Source organism: Argopecten irradians, chromosome 1 (assembly GCF_041381155.1).
Source record: "Argopecten irradians isolate NY chromosome 1, Ai_NY, whole genome shotgun sequence".
In the NCBI taxonomy this organism is placed as follows: Eukaryota; Metazoa; Mollusca; class Bivalvia; order Pectinida; family Pectinidae; genus Argopecten; species Argopecten irradians.
In genome coordinates, this window is record NC_091134.1 from 9807951 (window position 1) to 9826606 (window position 18656).

Below are 18656 nucleotides of genomic sequence, written 5' to 3' on the forward strand. Positions count from 1 at the left end.
ATTCTAACCCCTTTCTGGAACTTTTATTTTAAAACAGAATAGACGGAGCATGCCTTATTAGAGACGGATAATAAATCAAATTCATTATGTGCGTACTGACGTTCATGCGGACCGAATCATTTATAGATAACAGGCTACATATATCCGGTACGATTACATGACTTTCTAGCCTGTTGCCTTACCTCCCTTTATAAGAACTCTTTTGTATTGAAGTACTAAAACAGTACGCTTTGTCGCTTTTGGACGTCGTGTTTTTGTAAATGTTGTGATATATATATAAGGTAGGTTTGTAATGGTATTTTATGCCTATTGACATTTTAATCAATAAGACGTTACATTAAATGCCACGAAATTTTTCGAATATATGGATGTCTCCGATGGAATTCGAGTTTATCTGTATCTTGATTCTTGGCCTGTAAATATTCAGATATTCAAATCTTGTTAATTTGAAATCGGACTTGATCCATATTATCATAATAAACTTTGATATGGCTATCACCATTTATTGCTACTTTTTAAAAAGATATATGGAGTAAATTAGCGGGATTTTCTGGAATGAATAAATTCATGTAGCTCTACTTGTCTTTGATCTCACACAAAACTTAATTAAAAACAGAACAATTAAAGTTAACGTTAAAGTCATGAGATTTCTTGATTTGAATGTAATTCAATTTTGCTTGTAACAAGCATTTTTATTGGCTTAAAAATTAAATTTACTTTATCAGCCCATAAAGGAAAAAATGGCGTCGCCGTTTGTGACGTTGCTTCTGATTGGCTGAGATGACGGCGTAATGGTTTCATAGACAAAAGAGACCCAAAATGAATTTTGAGTATTTAAAAGATTATCTTTAGTAAATTGAATTATAAGGATTAATTTGAATATATTTTTTATGTTATGGAGATATAACACAAAAATCTGAGTGTACTCTCATCTAGAACGAATAATCGATACTCCAGGGCTTCCGATCACTTACGATCTCTACACCCCTGGACTATCTCATAGTAAAACTGGAGGCAACAGAATAGAACAGGTAATTTAGTCATTTGATGCACATCAAAAGAGCCGTATAACGGTACACTGTGGTTGACTGTGTGGCTTTGATGTTTGGTGTCGCTCTCTCTGTAGTCTTCAAAGGAAATCTTTGCTAGCCTGTGATTGGTCAAATGTTTTCCGCTGAGCTGCCTTCAATTTCACTATGAGATAGTCCAGGGGTGTAGAGATCGTAAGTGATCGGAAGCCCTGGAGTATCGAGGATGCATAAACCACTTTGCGGTTTATTTAGAGTACACTCAGATTTTTGTGTTATATCTTCATAACATAAAAAATATATTCAAGTTAATCCTTAATGAAAATAGTTAATATGTTTTAGGTTCAAATAAATACTGAAACTGTGCGTAATGGTGTATACCCACCATCAAAATATATAAACGATGACAATCATCATGTAAACATGTATATACAGATAATTGTCAAACATTTAATAATTATTTTCCTGATAATTATGCTCAATATAATTACAGTAGTCACATACTGCGGAAAGTGAATTATTCCTCTGGCATAATTATTCAATGATCGTAAAATGTTTCCTCTAACCAATATATTTCTATAGGGTGATGTCAGATGCAGAGGATGACAGTAGCCCCTATGAGCAGGGTGAACTGGCCCCCAGCCCTGATTACAGAGAGGATGATCCCGACAGTCAACTATCTCTGTCTCCGCAGTCTCGCGAAGCTATAGATGATGACGACGATGAAGATGATGATGCTGCACCTACAAGTAAAGACAAGTAGGTAGAATGGTCAATCTAATTAAAATTATACTTGTAATTCCACTCCACTGCAATACTCTAAGTTACGCTCCAATACAAGATCTTACGATGCCCCCGTTCAGGGTCACCTCATCATGACTAGGGCTGCCGCGGTTCACCGGTATATTGGGGTATTGCAATACACCACCAAAAAATATTGTACCGCGATACAGTTTACCTGTACCGGTTTTTTACGATATATTTTCTTAGTATCATAATTTCATTAATTTGATATAATTAAAAACGTCCTGTCATTAAAACAAAACCAGCAAGTTGTATTTGTTTTCCTTTCCGATAATATGAAGCCATGTGGGTATCCCTTTCGTTTTCATTCGATTCAGATGTCGGTCAAATGTTTGTAACTAACGTGTATAATGTTCAAATGATTCAAACATTTGCATGACGTTGAATATAAACAATATGACATTAGGCTAGTTTCTGAAATATTATCAAGCTGATTCGCTCCATCAATCAACAATACCGGAATATCTAATTCTCTAAACACATTTAAGGCCCGGTGAATACATGGCTGCAGGGATTTTGCCAGCTTTTTCAGGCTTCATCGTCCGCCGCCATTTTCAATTTCCTACACGTGTCAAAACAACACTGCAAGCCGGTCAGCCCTTTGAAGTTTAATCACGATCGTAAGCTTATTTTGCCAGGACAATTGTACGTAAATTTGTTCATCATTTAGGTTCAAAAGTGTAAATATTTGCAGACACTATCATGTTTAGTTATTGCATTATTAGGTTACGATCGTCTGTAACAGTTAGCCTAGCGTTTTCACAAACAGACTCGTATTTTTTTTAAAACAAGAACACATTTGAACATTTTTGTTACTCAACAACATGGTTCAAATCGATGTAAAACTACATAACATAGCACTGTATGTTTGTATAATGTAATGGGTGTTTTTATTATGGAATATATACAAAATAGACAACACATATGTTAAGGTCAAAATATTGCAATACATATCACAATACAGTTGTTGTGTATCGCAATATATCGTGGTACGCTTCTGCCGTATCGCGGCAGCCCTAATCATGACCCCTATGGTTAGCCAATCAGCGTGTCGCCTACGGAATCTTTGGTTTGGTTGATTCATTCGTAAGTGTAAACGGAAAATAGTACGTCCCGAGATGTTCCAATTCTAGGCCAGAGGTCATGCTGAGGTGACCTCAAACGGGGCATCATTAGATCTTGTACCGGAGCGTAACGTAGAGTATTGTAGTGGAGCGGAATTACAAGTCTAATTTTAATTTGATTGGTAGAATGGTCAATGAAAAATGAGAAATAAATGATGTAAAGAATACAAAATACATATGAAAATTGTCATTGTATTATGAATGTTTTGGAGGGAGTTGTATATGTATCAATTAAATTGAATTAATCAACCATTTTTTGAGGTATAATTGCAGAAAGATAAAAACTTAATTGTAATTTCTTATCTAAAATATTGTTAACATCTCTCATTTAACACAGGATAGAAGATGAGGACGGTCTAGATATCAAACCTCCACAAGTTCAAGCAGGACGGAAGGAGAGGAAACACAAACACAAGGATGATCGACGTCGTGACAAAGAGAGACAAACTCAATCAAGAGATAAAAGTGATAGACCGCCTAGAGACAAAGATAGTAAGTGATGTGAACTTGGCTTATAATAATTGTTTGATTTCTTGGCTTATATTTCTTCATTTCCCAATAATATTTTTTTTTTCATACTAAATCCAACTCTCTGATTGGCAGGTTCTTTTCCTTCAATCAGAGAGTTGGATTTTCTTTTCCTTCAGGGGCCGCGGTGGCTGAGTGGTTAAGATGTTCCGACATATTACCACAAGCCCTCCACCTCTGGGATGCGGGTTCGAATCCCATGTGGGGCAGTTGCCAGGTACTGACCGCTGACCGGTGGTTTTTCTCCGGGTACTCCGGCTTTCCTCCACCAACAAACCTGGCACGTCCTTACATGACCCTGGCTGTTAATAGGACGTAAAACTAAACAAAACAAAAATTCTTTTCCTTCATATACTATGAAGAAAAAATCTGAGAATGGAGCGAAATTCCAATTTAATCATGAGGTCACAGTTGAGATTTTGACATTGTGTATTGATTTAGAAAAAATAATCCATTGGAAAATCAATAGAATCGTACGCTTAAACTAATCATAAGTATTGATGTATGTCTTTTTAGCCCACCATCAACAGATGGTGGGCTATTCAAATCGCTTTTTGTCCGTGGTCCGTCCTTCTGTCTGTTAACAATTCTTGTTACCACTATTTTCCAGAAAGTACGGAAGGGATGTTTCTCAAATTTCATATGTAGGTTCCCCTAGGGGTCTAGTTGTGCATATTGTATTTTGGGACCAATCGGTCAACAAAATGGCCGCCAGGCAGCCATCTTGGATTTTGATAGTTAAAGTTTGTTACCGCTATTTCTCAGAATGTACTGAAGGGATCTTTCTCAAATTTCACATGTAAGTTCCCCTAGGGGCCTAGTTGTGCATATTGCATTTTGGGACCAATCGGTTAACAAGATGGCCGACAGGCCGCCATCTTGGATTTTGATAGTTTAAAGTTTGTTACTATTATTTCTCAGACAGTGCCGAAAGAATTCAGGTACAGGTTCCCCTAGGGCTCTAGTTGTGCATATTGCATTTTGGGACCGATCGGTGAACAAGATGGCCGACAGGCCGCCATCTTGGATTTTGACAATTGAAGTTTGTTACAGCTATTTCTCAGAAAGCACTGAAGGGATCTGTCTCAAATTGCATGTGCAGGTTCCCCTAGGGGCGTAGTTGTGCATATTGCATTTTGGGACCGATTGATGAACAAGATGGCCGACAGGCCGCCATCTTGGATTTTGATAGTTAAAGTTTGTTACCGCTATTTCTCAGAAAGTACCAAAAGAATTCTTCTCAAATTTCATGTACAGGTTCGCCTAGGGCCCTAGTTGTGCATATTGCATTTTGGGACCGATCGGTGAACAAGATGGCCGACAGGCCGCCATCTTGGATTTTGACAATTGAAGTTTGTTACAGCTATTTCTCAGAAAGCACCGAAGGGATCTGTCTCAAATTTCATGTGCAGGTTCCCCTAAGGGTTTAGTTGTGCATATTACATTTGCAAACCGATCGATGAACAAGATGGCCGACAGGACGCCATCTTGGATTTTGATAGTTGAAGCTTGTTACCACTACTTGTTAGAAAGTACTGAAGGGATCTGTCTCAAATTTCATGTGAAGGTTCCCCTAGGTCCCTGGTTATGCATATTGCATTTTGGTACGGATCGGTGAACTAGATGGCCGACAGGACGCCATCTTGGATTTTGACAATTGAAGTTTTTTTCTACTGTGTCTAAGAATGTACTGAAGGGATCTGTCTCAAATTGTATGTGCAGGTTCTTCTAGAGGGCTAGTTGGGCATATTGCATTTTAGGACCGATCGGTGAACAAGATGGCCGACAGGTAGCCATCTTGGATTTTGATAATTGAAGTTTGATACTGTTATATATCTCAGAAAGTAGTCAAAGGATCTTTCTCAAATTTCATGTGTCTTAATAATACGTAGTAAAAGCTTGAAAAGCAGAGAAAAGATCCCTCTTTCCTTTGTCAAACAAAGATCGTTCTTAGGTGGGCGCCAAGATCCCTCTGGGATCTCTTGTTTAACTTCATAGGGTTATGAAATAAATAAATTTTGTTTGCAAATTTTTGTGAGAATCCGCTACGCAGATTCACACAGTTTGCAAACAAATTTTCTTCCATACCTCTATGAAGTTAAAAAAAAGTAACATCAATGCTTAAAGCGACAGGAAAATTTAATAACCCTGTATGTTTGAGTAAAATACATAGCTTACTAATTAAGTATGTATCATAGTGCAAATATGTTGAATATTAATACAATAATTTAAAAAAAAATTGTCCTTTTTTTTCTGTCTTTTGCACTGGTCACGTTGGGATATTTAGGCCAAGTGCTGATAAAGACATAATCTTTTATGATCTCCCATAATGCATTTCACAACAAATTAAGTGGATATGAATAAAATGACGTGCCGAAAGCATGGGTGAACCGAACACAAACAATTCTTGATCGGAAACGTCTGAAAAACAGAATATGACAAGAGTCAATATTATAATATGTGTGCTTGTGAAAAAGAGGTCAATATAGGGAGCAACTTTTACTGCTCAATACTTGGGTGATATACATGTGCAATTACTTACATTTTCCATGTCAAGGTTTATCATTCATTTTAGATAACTGTTTTATGTTAAATGCTTTCTCAATAATTACAGGGTCGTCGCGTAGTCATGGTTACAGTCGGGAGCCACCGAGATCCAGGAAACAGGATACAAGAGAGCGAGAACGAGGAACAAGGGATGTAAGAGATAATTATCAAGAATCTAAAGAGAAAGAAAGGGAGCGCCGTGCAAAAGAAGAAGAGAAAAGAGAAAAATCACGAATGGAGAGGTAAAAGCTTAATTCTGTAACAATGTTTTAAAGTTTTGTGTTTCATAATTTGTTGGTTATTTATTGTCTTATCATACCTTACTTACTAAATGAAGCCTCAATAGCTGTAAAATATACAAACTGATTTATATCATTGCATTTTGATAAAAGGTTTCATATTACAAGTCAAGCTGTCCATTTATTATTGTGATAAGCTATGTATTGATATGTTTATGTTTTTCACCTTTTAGAGAAAGACTAGAAAGATTAGAGAGAGAGAAGGAAAGAGAAAGGCGAATCAGAGAAACAAGGGAGCGTAAAGATCTGGAGAGAAGAAAACGCAGAGAGGAAGAACGTGAAAAAGCAAGGGCAGAAGGTATATTATCTGGAAAATAGTTAAATTAATAAACAAATATCATGATGTTGTCATTTACCTATAATACAAGTGAAGTATTCAATTTGCAGATTGTCATGAGAATCAGATTGTCTTTTCTTACATCTCAAAATAAGAAAAAAGATCATATTATTGAAGACAAAAATAGATTGTGATAAATTCTAATTATATACACTAAGAGATGTCTTCAAAGTCTATACTTAGATATGACAATTTTTTAGAAATTGAATTGATTATAAAATACCTTATAAAAAGTAAAAGAAAATTTGTTAATTTCCCAATTTGTGTGTTATAGTTGTAATTATACTGATTTGAAATTAATCTTATCTAGCACAATACAGACGTGATAGGGAAAAAGAGAAGAAATCCGTAAAACAGTCTAGAGCAAGGAGTCGAAGTCGGGAGCGGCAGTTCACAAGTGATTCACACAGAGAGAAAAAATCTCGTCACCGTGTCAAGTCCCCAGAACCAGGTACATATTAATCTTAAACAGTATAAGGAGCATTCTGTTTATAACTTTCATACCATGTCTACATGTATTGGGGCCAATTATTTGTGAATTTTTTAGTCTGTTTTTTCCTTGACCTACGTAGATGATATATAATGACTCTCGGCCGAATTTTATGAATGTTCCTTATTTTCTTTAAAAGACTTCTCCATTTAGGAAAGCATTACTCTAAAAAAAAGTAACAACATTTCCTTTAGTTAACTTAAAATTTCTCCCTTAACTTCTGTAAATCTTTCCAAGGGAGAATACAAGGAATTAATTAAAGCGAATGAATGCCCTTAAAACTTGGCCAGTTGAACTAAGACTCTACTTATAAGAAGACCTCCTTTTACTATATGTTCATGACTTATCCATTCAGCTTGACAATCTTCCATATGATTGCATGTGTTAATAAATCTTATACATACAGAGCGTTCACGCCCACGCGGTCCACACACCCCAGAAGAGGAGTACCCACATGCTGTGGAGGACTCGGAGGAAGAAGAAGAGGAAGATCATGTGACCTCATCCCATGAGGAGATGCCGGAAGGCAGTGACGCCCACAGTGTAGACTCCGAGGTATCAGCAGAGGAGGAAGATAGTGACTCCGATTCTGATTCAGGTATTCAAATAAACTAATAGTGTGCAACCGCATAAAGTGCTCAGGTATGTTTTTGAGTTCTGTTTTGGAAAAAAAAATTACAAAAAAAATCTCTGTTTTTGTATCTTTGTTCAAAATGTTTTGCATTAACTTATTTGTAATAATTTTATTGATTGTATGCAAAATGTTAAATGATGGTATATCTAATGATGAATTAGATACTATTACTAGAAATGTGGATTAGAATAGGAAGAGATCAACGTAGCAAATTATGTACAGTTTTATAATTGTAAAAAAAATTGGTAAAAACTTCTGCTTAGTAAGGCTAACTTGTAGATATTTCGCTTTAATTCATTTTTTTTCGTTGATCAATTTTCTTGTAAATTCAGATGAACAGTATCACATTATCTCCTTTTAACCATTAATTTTTCTGCAGGAAGTGACAGCAATGTTGGTAGTGAGGATAGCCATCAGAAACACAGTGACATGGAACAGAGTCCTCATGAATCAATCAAAGGTCAGTGAGGGACAGGTGTACAGTATATCTGTTGGCACGATTTTGTATAGACTTATGAAGAAGTATATGATTTGCAAGGAAGACTAAAGCCATCGTTTATAATAATCTTTATGCCAAATTTTGAATTGTTGAGCTCAAAACTGCATAAGTTATTTCACATTTTTCTGACAGCGCTTTATTTGAAATACATTAATTTTGTTGTTAAATATCTTAAAAGTCATCTCAGTTTAAAGTTATTTTTTAAAACAATACCAGAAAGACCCGACGATGAAACTTGATTTTGATCCTGTTGTAGATAATTTGAGGTCGATATTTGATGATGATGAGGAGGAGGAAGAGGAGGAATCAGACAGAGAAAGTGCTCCATCCTCCATGCATGCATCAGAACATCACCAAGACGATCGTATGTATCTACAAGACACACCACCTCAGTCTCCAGTTGAACTCGCTCCAGACCTCCCGCCTTACCTTCCTGCGATTCAGGGCTGCCGCAATGTCGAAGAGTTTCACTGCCTTAATCGTATTGAGGAAGGAACTTATGGTGTTGTATATCGTGCCAAAGATAAAAAGACAGGTAACTCTTTTATTATAATGAAAGCATAATTAATTGAATGCAATGAGATAAGGGAAATTTATACACAATCATTTGATCAATGGTGAAACAGTTTATCTATAATTCCTGCCTTAGAAAAGGTTTGATCATTATAATTTATTCAATTATAAGTTAATAAGACATATATCTATGTAACATCATTCAAACTAGCTGTTTGTTTGTTTGCCATGGCTAATATGAGATATTACAGTCAAAAATAATTAATTACCACCAATGATAATTTGTCTTTGTTTGGAAGACGAAATTGTGGCACTGAAGCGACTGAAGATGGAAAAAGAAAAAGAAGGATTCCCTATCACCAGTCTAAGGGAGATAAACACCTTACTCAAGGCTCAACACATGAACATTGTCACAGTACGGGTAAGCAAAGGAAATAATCGTGTAACAATATGACGGGAAAAAGCTCTCTCATTTGATACGGCTAAAATCTAAAGCTTTTATCAATTTCTTTTCACAAAGACCATTTTTTCTAAAAATATTTAACTTGAATAAAATGAATTTTGAAATTTGGCTCTCAAATGACTGTCATGCTTACAACTCTAAAATTGAAGAACTGTACCGGTATGAAGTTTCAAGCAACATAAATGGTTTATTGTCTTTAAATTTAAAGTATTTTTTGTATCTGATAAGGTCATGTATCAAGGCTGCTTAGAGTGTGTTAAAAAAAGTCAGGTGAATTTCCAGCTTCATAAACGTGTACATATAGTACTTTTGAAATAAGTTTTTGACAGATAACATGACATTATATTTTTGTAGGAGATTGTAGTTGGCAGTAATATTGACAAAATTTACTTAGTAATGGACTATGTAGAACATGATCTGAAAAGTCTGATGGAAACTATGAAGCAGCCATTCCTTGTCGGTAAGTTTGAATTGTCTTAATATATACAGTTTTGATCTCCAAATACGAGGACTTTTTTGGACCTTATTTTATTCAAAGAGTTCTATTGGTTCTAACCTGATTTATGTAACAACATCTCACTCAATTTGTTCTGATAACCCACATTTAGAGAGCTCCAGCTGACTTCAAGGTAGCAATTTTACTGTATCAGCTAACTGTATCTTGGATTCATATTTTCAATGTCAGTATTTTATAGAGAAAAATGTAACAATCATGTTACGACTCAAACCTTGAACCTATAAGTTGGGTAGCCAGTGATCAGTATCCATTTACATGTAATCTTTTAATCGGAGAGTATCTAGACAATTTCGTTTTCCTGGCTTGAAGTAATGAAAAATTAACAGAATTCAGAAATGTTCTATACTATCTGAACTAAGATATCTGTTTTCTACACACCAGGTGAAGTGAAAACACTGTTGAAGCAACTACTGAATGGTGTGGAGCACCTTCACGATAACTGGATTATACATCGCGATCTCAAGACCTCCAACCTGCTACTTAGTCACAAAGGCATACTCAAGGTATAACTCATTTAGGTCATATTCTGTCTTCGCATATTACAGAGTTATCTCCCTTATGGGTAGGTATCCATTGTGACATAATTATTCTGTGAGAGAAATTCATGTTGCTTTCCCTGAAAGGTATGGCGTTGAGCTCTCAAATACACAACGTCACAATCAATACCAACCCATATGGGCAGATAACTCTGTAATATACAAAGAGAGAATATGGCTTCACTCTATGTACTATTTCAGTCCTTTCTTGTACTTCATTTGTCACTGGATCTTTGTATTTTGTTTTAGAATCAATAAAGGTGAGGTAGAATCTTGTATATCTAAGAAGGTCAATTTGATCCATATTTCAACCATTTTCCTACATCTAGTGAAAGCATATAATGGGTAATTATTATAATCTAGGTTACTAGTTTCTTGATTGTTACTCCTAGCTTATTTGTCTACACAAAGACGCCTAATTATCAAATGAATTAACATGCTTAGAAATTGTGGTTGTCGGGACACCATGTATAGGGAAAGTTATGTACTGACATTAGTTTATTTTAACCTTCATTGCGACCCTTGACCTGCTTTAAAGGCGATATTTCATACACTCATCGTCATTACAAATAATGTGTCGATGTCCCGTAAAGTTAAAGGTGATGTGCTGCCTACCTAATATAAGATGCAATGACCCACATTAAGGATAAGGCTTTTCTTTGATCAAATTCCAGTTCGAGCAACAAGATAAGTCTTGATTTATATGTTTTCTTTGTCAGATAAATTGTGAAATACATTTTGTTTAATTATTTCACAGATCGGTGATTTTGGACTGGCACGAGAGTATGGCTCCCCTCTAAAGCAATATACTCCCATTGTTGTAACACTGTGGTACAGAGCTCCTGAACTATTATGGGATGTAAGGTATTGTTTTGGAAGGTAGGTTTTACAAACTAAAAAATGTGACATTAGGTTTTGTACATATGTATACATCATTCGGAGATATCACAACTTTTATTTGGTTATATCGTTGGTATGGTTATAAATATCTACAAACTGTTATTGTATGGTATACAGCTCAATGTTTTTACTGTACAAAACGGTTAGTAATGGTCAACTATCTTAGAAAAAAGAAGCTGGACAAAACAGTTAGTAATAGTCAATTATGTTCGAAAACAACAGCTTTTAAGTAAGAATTTCTCTGTTTTATATTAGAATATATAGCTGTAGATATGTGCATGATGGGTTGTATACATGTATTTGACTGTATAATAATGATGATTTTGTTTTACAGGAATATGCCACAGCTATAGATATGTGGTCGGTGGGCTGTATCTTTGCTGAATTTCTGCTGATGAAAGCACTTTGGCCAGGGAAATCTGAGATTGATGAACTGAATAGAATTTTCAAGGCATGACTTTCACTTATTTGTCAAAGGCTAAATTATTTCTTGTAGGCTGTGGAAGAAGCTCTCCAATAAAACATTAGTGAGAGTATATTTGGGTTTTTTTTTGGAATATCATTTTTTTCACATGTAATTTAACTTTTGTGTTAAGTTATTTAAAACAACTATTGGTATTTGAGAACTATAATCAATTTGAAAAGTACCTGATGAAATAGAGGTTCCCCAACAAGTTACTGTTGTTTATCATGTTTATCAAACTTGAATTAGTTAATTTTCAAATTTTCAAAAAGACAAAAGTTTTAGCGAGTTTTGTTCATGTAAATAAAAAATGTGATGAAAAGTAATCTGAAGTTGAAAACTAATAAGAATCCACAAAGATTAGAGCTGACCATTGAGAGACACCATGGATGTTTCACACTGGGATGTGTAAACATAAACGATAACCAACTAATATAGAGTTTATTATATGATTTTGGGATGAAATATAATCCTAGGTTTAATCAGGGTGAAACATTATCTGTTTTTTTCTTCTAGGATCTGGGAACTCCTAACGAGAAGATTTGGCCAGGTGTCGGTGAGTTACCAGGAATGAAGAAATGTACATTCACCGATTACCCATACAACACCATACGACAAAAGTTTGGCTCATATTTCACAGACATAGGCTTTGATCTGCTCAATAGGTAAGTCTGGTCATTCTTGCACATATTTAAGCTAAAGCAATGTTAGTAGAATTAAATGAAATTTCACATGGCATATATCTTGTTCTGTGTACCACTTTATTGTTGTGAGATATAAATTTTCAGATAGAGCTCAAGTACAAATTCATAGAGCTCGAGCAGGAATTCCTAGAGCTCAAGCACAAATTCATAGAGCTCAAGTACAAATTCATAGAGCTCAAGTACAAATTCCTAGAGCTCAAGTACAAATTCCTAGAGCTCAAGCAAGAATTCCTAGAGCTCAATCACAAATTCCTAGAGCTCAAGCACGCATTCATAGGGCTCAAGCACACGTTCATATGGCTCAAGTAAAAATTCATAGAGCTTGAGCACAAATATATATGAATGCACCATTGTCAGAAAGAGTTCTTAGTCACCAATTTATGTATTCGTGAAGATGTGAAAACCGTTTTTCGATTGATATTTATTGCCTTTTATGATGTTCATAGTTTGTATGTGCTTAGCTTGGTTTCCAACTTTCCATTCTATCTTTTTTCAGATTTTTAACCTATAATCCAGAGAAACGGATCACAGCGGACGAAGCGCTTGTGCATTCTTACTTCAAAGAGTCTCCACTTCCTGTTGATCCATCCATGTTCCCAACATGGCCAGCAAAGAGTGAACAGCCCCGCAAACATCAGAACTCTCCCAAACCTCCATCAGGTGGCAACGCTTACAATAAACTAATGGTAGGTGTATATACACTCCTAACTTACCAATTATGTCAACATCAAGAGCGATGTTATTAATATCAGGAAGCGCTTAAAATGGCATTTAACATTTATAAAATTTCTATAAAACTGTCCATGTATTTTTAAACCCACTCTTACTTTATAATGAATAACTTATAATTCTAAGCTATCTTCTCTCCAATCAAACAATTTAGTAAACCATTGTTCACATAGGTTACATGATATTTTCTTTCATACCTACGGGTATAATACTGGCTGGTCCAGGGCAATACACTCATGTCGCCTGAGGCTGTATTGCATGGCTACTCATGCAATAAAGCCTCGTGACGTCACGGCGTCAACAAAATCTCTATTTCCTCTGTAAAATTTCAACCTTTTTTCACAAATATGACTGGTTTTACTATAAAAGATGCAAACAAGGGAATGTTTATGAAAATATCACGTTAATTTTCATGTATGGAAAATTGACTTCCAGTCGTCGATTTCTCCGAATTTATTTCAAAATGGCGGGATATTATAGCTGTAAAATTGCAATAAAACATCAAGGTATGAAAGAAAAATACTCTTTCATAAGTGGATATGAAGGATAGGGATATTATACCCTCGGGATCACAAAATGTAGCAAAACCCTCGGCAAGCCTCGGGTTTTACTACATTTTGTGACCCTCGGGTAGAATATCCCTATCCTTCATATCCACATATGAAAGAGTCTTATAATATTGAATACTGGTTCTGATGGGACATCACTGTAGATAAAATTATGATGATGACAATTGCCGCATATTTTCATCACCTGATCCTTCGTTTTAAAGGATTTGTGCAGCCAAAATTTTTTTTTTTGATAATATGTCAGGATATTGCTTTCGATGAATGAAAAATTAAGTCCCACCCAACGAATCGCCTAGCTTTTAACGCTATCGGTTGGTATTGGTCGTGATTTACGGGTAGTGTCGGCTACGGTTTAGAGATAATGAGCTAGGCGGTCACGTGGTCTTGTGATGTCACAGTAGTCCGCGGCTACACAAGGTAAGCCTAGTACTATACATCTATACAGCACATACACGTATACGTTAGATCTACAATTTGAGTTTTTTCGAGTAAATGGTTATTCTATCTTTATGGTGTAAATATTTTCAGTTTCAAAACATTACATTTACACCATTTCAAACAAGCATATATCTAACTTTAGATTAGATAAACAGTCCAATTTGATAGCGATATCAAAATGATGTTCAGATCAGTCTGGACTGAGATGAGATTTAGATAGCATATCATGTAAATATCTGTGTAATAAAAAAACAGTATAATGTAACACTATCTTTTTACGAGTAAAATCCCAAAATTTAGCATGAATATATCTAGAATCCGTGTTTTTATTTCAAACTTCTGCCATAACGATGCAAACACAGCACAGTTTTTGATTAAAAAATAAAATGTGGACGGTTATCACTTATGTGATATTGGAGTAACAGTACCGAACTTATACCGAAAATAATATGTATATCTATATTGTTGCCTTTGAAACTTTATCCATAACATTTACTAAAAAGCAGAAATACATCAATGATATTTCTGATATATGTTTCTAAATTACAGTATAAGTGTAGATTTAAATCCTTAAAATTGTATATTCATTGTCGATCCTTTTGTATATCATACCGAGATTTAATAGTATGATTTATGAAAATTTATCGTATAATCCAAAAAGTAACCACATATAGTGTTCAAATGAAAAATGAAATTACTTGTATACAGGCATTTTAAACAGATATGATATCTTGTACCTTTTCAAAATTATACTTAGTGATATTTAAATAAGTATATTTAGTGTGGAAATGCTGTAACCATTCTTGTATGACTATACAGTCAAACCTGAGAAATTACGGGAGATTGCTATATGCCACGATTCCGTAATTACATTACTAGACTGGAATAATTTTTAAGGTTAAATCTTTAGTTGAAATAGTTCTTAGAACCACTTTTGTTTCTGAATAAGTCGACTTCCATTATTGTTTTACCTGTGTACGGAATATATATATATATGTAATATATATTCCTGGGTATGATCAGGGATGTTTTATTTCCATTTGCTTTTACATCTTCATTTTAAAAATGGAGGTGACAATAAAAAACCTAGAGCATAGATGTACGGGGGTTTCCATAATTCAAATCACAATCCAATTAACGGATGTCCTAACCTGACTGACAGTAAGACAATAGCAAATACCCGATGTAGTCCACCGAATAGCAAATTGCCTGCGGCCAGGTAATTACAGGTGAGTTCAATGAATGGCGTTGTGTACAGGTAAACAACATCCTGGTCCAAGTATTACATAACCATCAAACCAAAGGCATGGCTAATTATATATCTATATCGGAGTATCTACTCGTATATCGATTAAAAATTGAAAGCGATCGCACAGTGTAAAAAAATAGTTTGTTTTGCTTAATATCTCAATATTTAGATCTTTTATAATATAAAAAATAAATTCTTTCTACCATATGTTGAAACGTTTTACGGTATCGTAATAAATGTATCTCAATTTATTCGGTTAGCAACACACAACACAATGTTTATAATGATCAATCATCGGTGTGTACGTACGTCAATACATGTACTTTAATCAAGGATTTCTTCAATTGTTACGTAAAATTTCATTCTACAGTCACAAACTTTTTAATTCACAATGTATCAAAGATACAGACTACAGGAAAATATTATCTAATTAAAGCTTATTCGTTGCTGAACTCCTTGACAAAAAATCCGAAACTTTCATTTCTCCGTGGATTTTCTTTCATAATTACACGAAGATACCTGCTATCAGAGCATAAATTAGAGTATTTGAAACATCCAATTTCACTCTTTTAGTTATTTACATTCGAGCCAATATTATTGAACGATTAACTTCACTCAAAAGTAATCATAAAAAATCGTTGATCGGCTTTTTCTGTGACCGTCGATGTAAGCGATAGCACATCAGTTATAGTACAGCTATAAGCCACGGACTATTATGACGTCACACGGTTTAGAGCTAGAAAATATGCATAATCGGGCGGTCAGAACTTTGGACCTTGATATCGACGGCTTACAGGTTATTCTGATCGCACGCGGCACGGAGAGGTTTTTACACGTGCTAATAAAGCCATTTCCAACATAAACTGAAATTATCATTTTTGACTGCACAAATCCTTTAAGACACTAAACATTTTATTGAATAGAAAAATCGGAAAGAAATTTCTAGATTATATTTCTGCTTCAGGCTGATGAAGATGTGGAGAAAGTGATGGCTTCCAGAGGGTTCCACCTGACCAGTGCTGCTAAGGGGGCCTCTGCTGTTGGAATGGGCTTCAGTCTGAAGTTCTAGTAGAGGGACAGTAAATTCTTATGATAAATCTAGAGGAGATCAGCATTGAGCTTCAGTCTGAAGTTTTAGTAGAGGGAAAGTAAATACCAGTGATAAATCTAGAGGAGAACAAAATGCTTGATTAGTAACAGTGATAGCTGAGAAAATTCTTAAACTCGGAGGAAAAGACGGAGTATTCATTAAAAATTGTGAATCGGGGAGTGACTGAAAATGATTTAACTGCAGACTTTGACCTCTCACAATTTCAAGAAAAAAAGACAAAAAAATGTCCTTACAGACACATATATTTCAAAGAAATTTAAGCTTGAGAAAAAAACGATTGATTGGGTATTAATTTTGACTGTTCTGTAACTCCTTAGTGTCCCCATATGATATTTTGTGTGAAAATGCATATCACTGAGAAGCTGTAGCATGGCCCATATTTATATTCCTCCTTTCACTTTTTAACTTATAGAAATGTGTCCAGATAGAATCCATTTGATTTGACATGATAGGAAATTATCTTTTCCTTTAAAATGAGTCGACCTAAAGTATTTGACCAAAGATTTGGCATATACAACACTCCCTCTCCCTTCCCAAAAAAATATGATATAAAACTTGAGATGGTAAGTGGTATAAATTGTTTGTGTTTCAATAAAGATGTTAATATGTAATGTAATTTTCAATATTTCCATAGCTGTCAAGTCCGGAAATCAAAATGATTCCCAAGAAAGTTATTATGCTAGCAAGTACATATTGTACATATAATTGTCAAATTTTAAAAAAAAATGTTCTTATATACAATTGTACCACTATCCCCTGAAATGATGCATCCTTATCAGTTAGCGAAGATTTAACCTTCAAAGAAATTTATAACAGAACCTATGTCTTAAGTATAATACATATAAATAACTTTTTTGGTAAATATGAATGTTGGCGACAGTATGAGAGAGAAGGGACTATTTCATCACATTTGCAATGTATATATGATTTATCACTTATATCCCTTATATTAAGATAGATTTTTTATGTTATGGAGATATAACACAAAAATCTGAGTGTACTCTAAATAAACCGCGAAGCGGTTTATGCTGAGAGTACACTCAGATTTTTGTGTTATATCTCCATAACATAAAAAATCTATTCAAATTAATCCTTATAATTCAATTTACTAAAGATAATCTCTTCAACATTTAAAGTTCATTTTGGGACTCTTTTGTCTATGAAATTATTACGCCGTCATCTCAGCCAATCAGAAGCGACGTTACAAACGGCGACGCCATTTTTTCCTTTATGGGCTGATAAAGTAAATTTTTAAGCCAATGGAAATGCTCGTAACAAGCAACATTGAATTATATCCCTTATATTAAGATGTGACTTTAGGGAGACTACTTTCATGCAAATATTATCACTCATGATTTTTAAGATAGAAACAATAAATTTCATTACAAAAGCCATTTATTAAGTATCTGCATTATTTATGTAATAAATAAACAGAATATCAAATTGTCTGCTCTTGTATGTGTACATATTGATAGGAGACAATTCATGAAGTTTGATTACAACCAAGAAATAAGTATAAGTAATATCGGCAATTTAAATGGTGTGAGGTTTTTTTTCTCACCCCGGGGTAAAGACAAGCTACACAAGATCTTTACATGTTCTCAACAATTGTATGCAGTCGCAATAACAGTATCATGACATCACAACATAAATGCAATGACATCACAACGAATTTGATGATGACAGTTTATTTACGTTACGCCATCAGTGTTTGCATCGCTATTACATTATTATTGGAGATACGAAGTGGTGCACAGGGTAAGAGAAACAGAATCCCTAGGGATAAGATTTTTATGCTATCAAACACGAGGCACAGAGCCTATATTTGACAACTTTTAAAAGAATTCTACATTTATTTTAAGGGGGATGACTAAAAAAATGTATTCTTCTTTTACCCCGGACAGGAATAAAGACGAGCTACACAAGCTCTTTGCACGTTCTCAACAATTGCATGACGTCTTGAAAACATCATTGTCGTGGTGACAGTAGCATGACAACAATGTCACAACGACGGTCACACCAATCATTCCTTTAGGTGATGTCATCTTCGCTTGCATTGCTAACACGTCATTATAAGAAACTCAAAATGGTGGACTTAGCAGGAGACAAAAGGATTATTTACCCTCTGGGGTGATACGGGAAATCTCAACACTCAGGATAAGATGTATAAGCTA

At 34.8% G+C, this 18656-nt stretch overlaps 1 protein-coding gene across 1 annotated transcript; it reads left to right on the top strand.

Annotated features, from left to right (window-relative positions):
* The first annotated feature begins 733 nt into the window (after positions 1-733).
* LOC138317071 (cyclin-dependent kinase 11B-like) lies at positions 734-17432 on the top strand. Its single transcript, XM_069258695.1, is given in 18 exon segments — positions 734-830; positions 1611-1787; positions 3294-3448; positions 6099-6273; positions 6504-6628; positions 6978-7118; positions 7564-7755; positions 8171-8251; positions 8547-8825; positions 9103-9224; positions 9621-9726; positions 10165-10286; positions 11077-11170; positions 11173-11183; positions 11554-11670; positions 12199-12347; positions 12883-13072; positions 16336-17432. Coding segments are annotated over 18 exon segments (2352 nt in total). The 5' UTR covers positions 734-819; the 3' UTR covers positions 16441-17432.
* The last annotated feature ends 1224 nt before the right edge of the window (positions 17433-18656 follow it).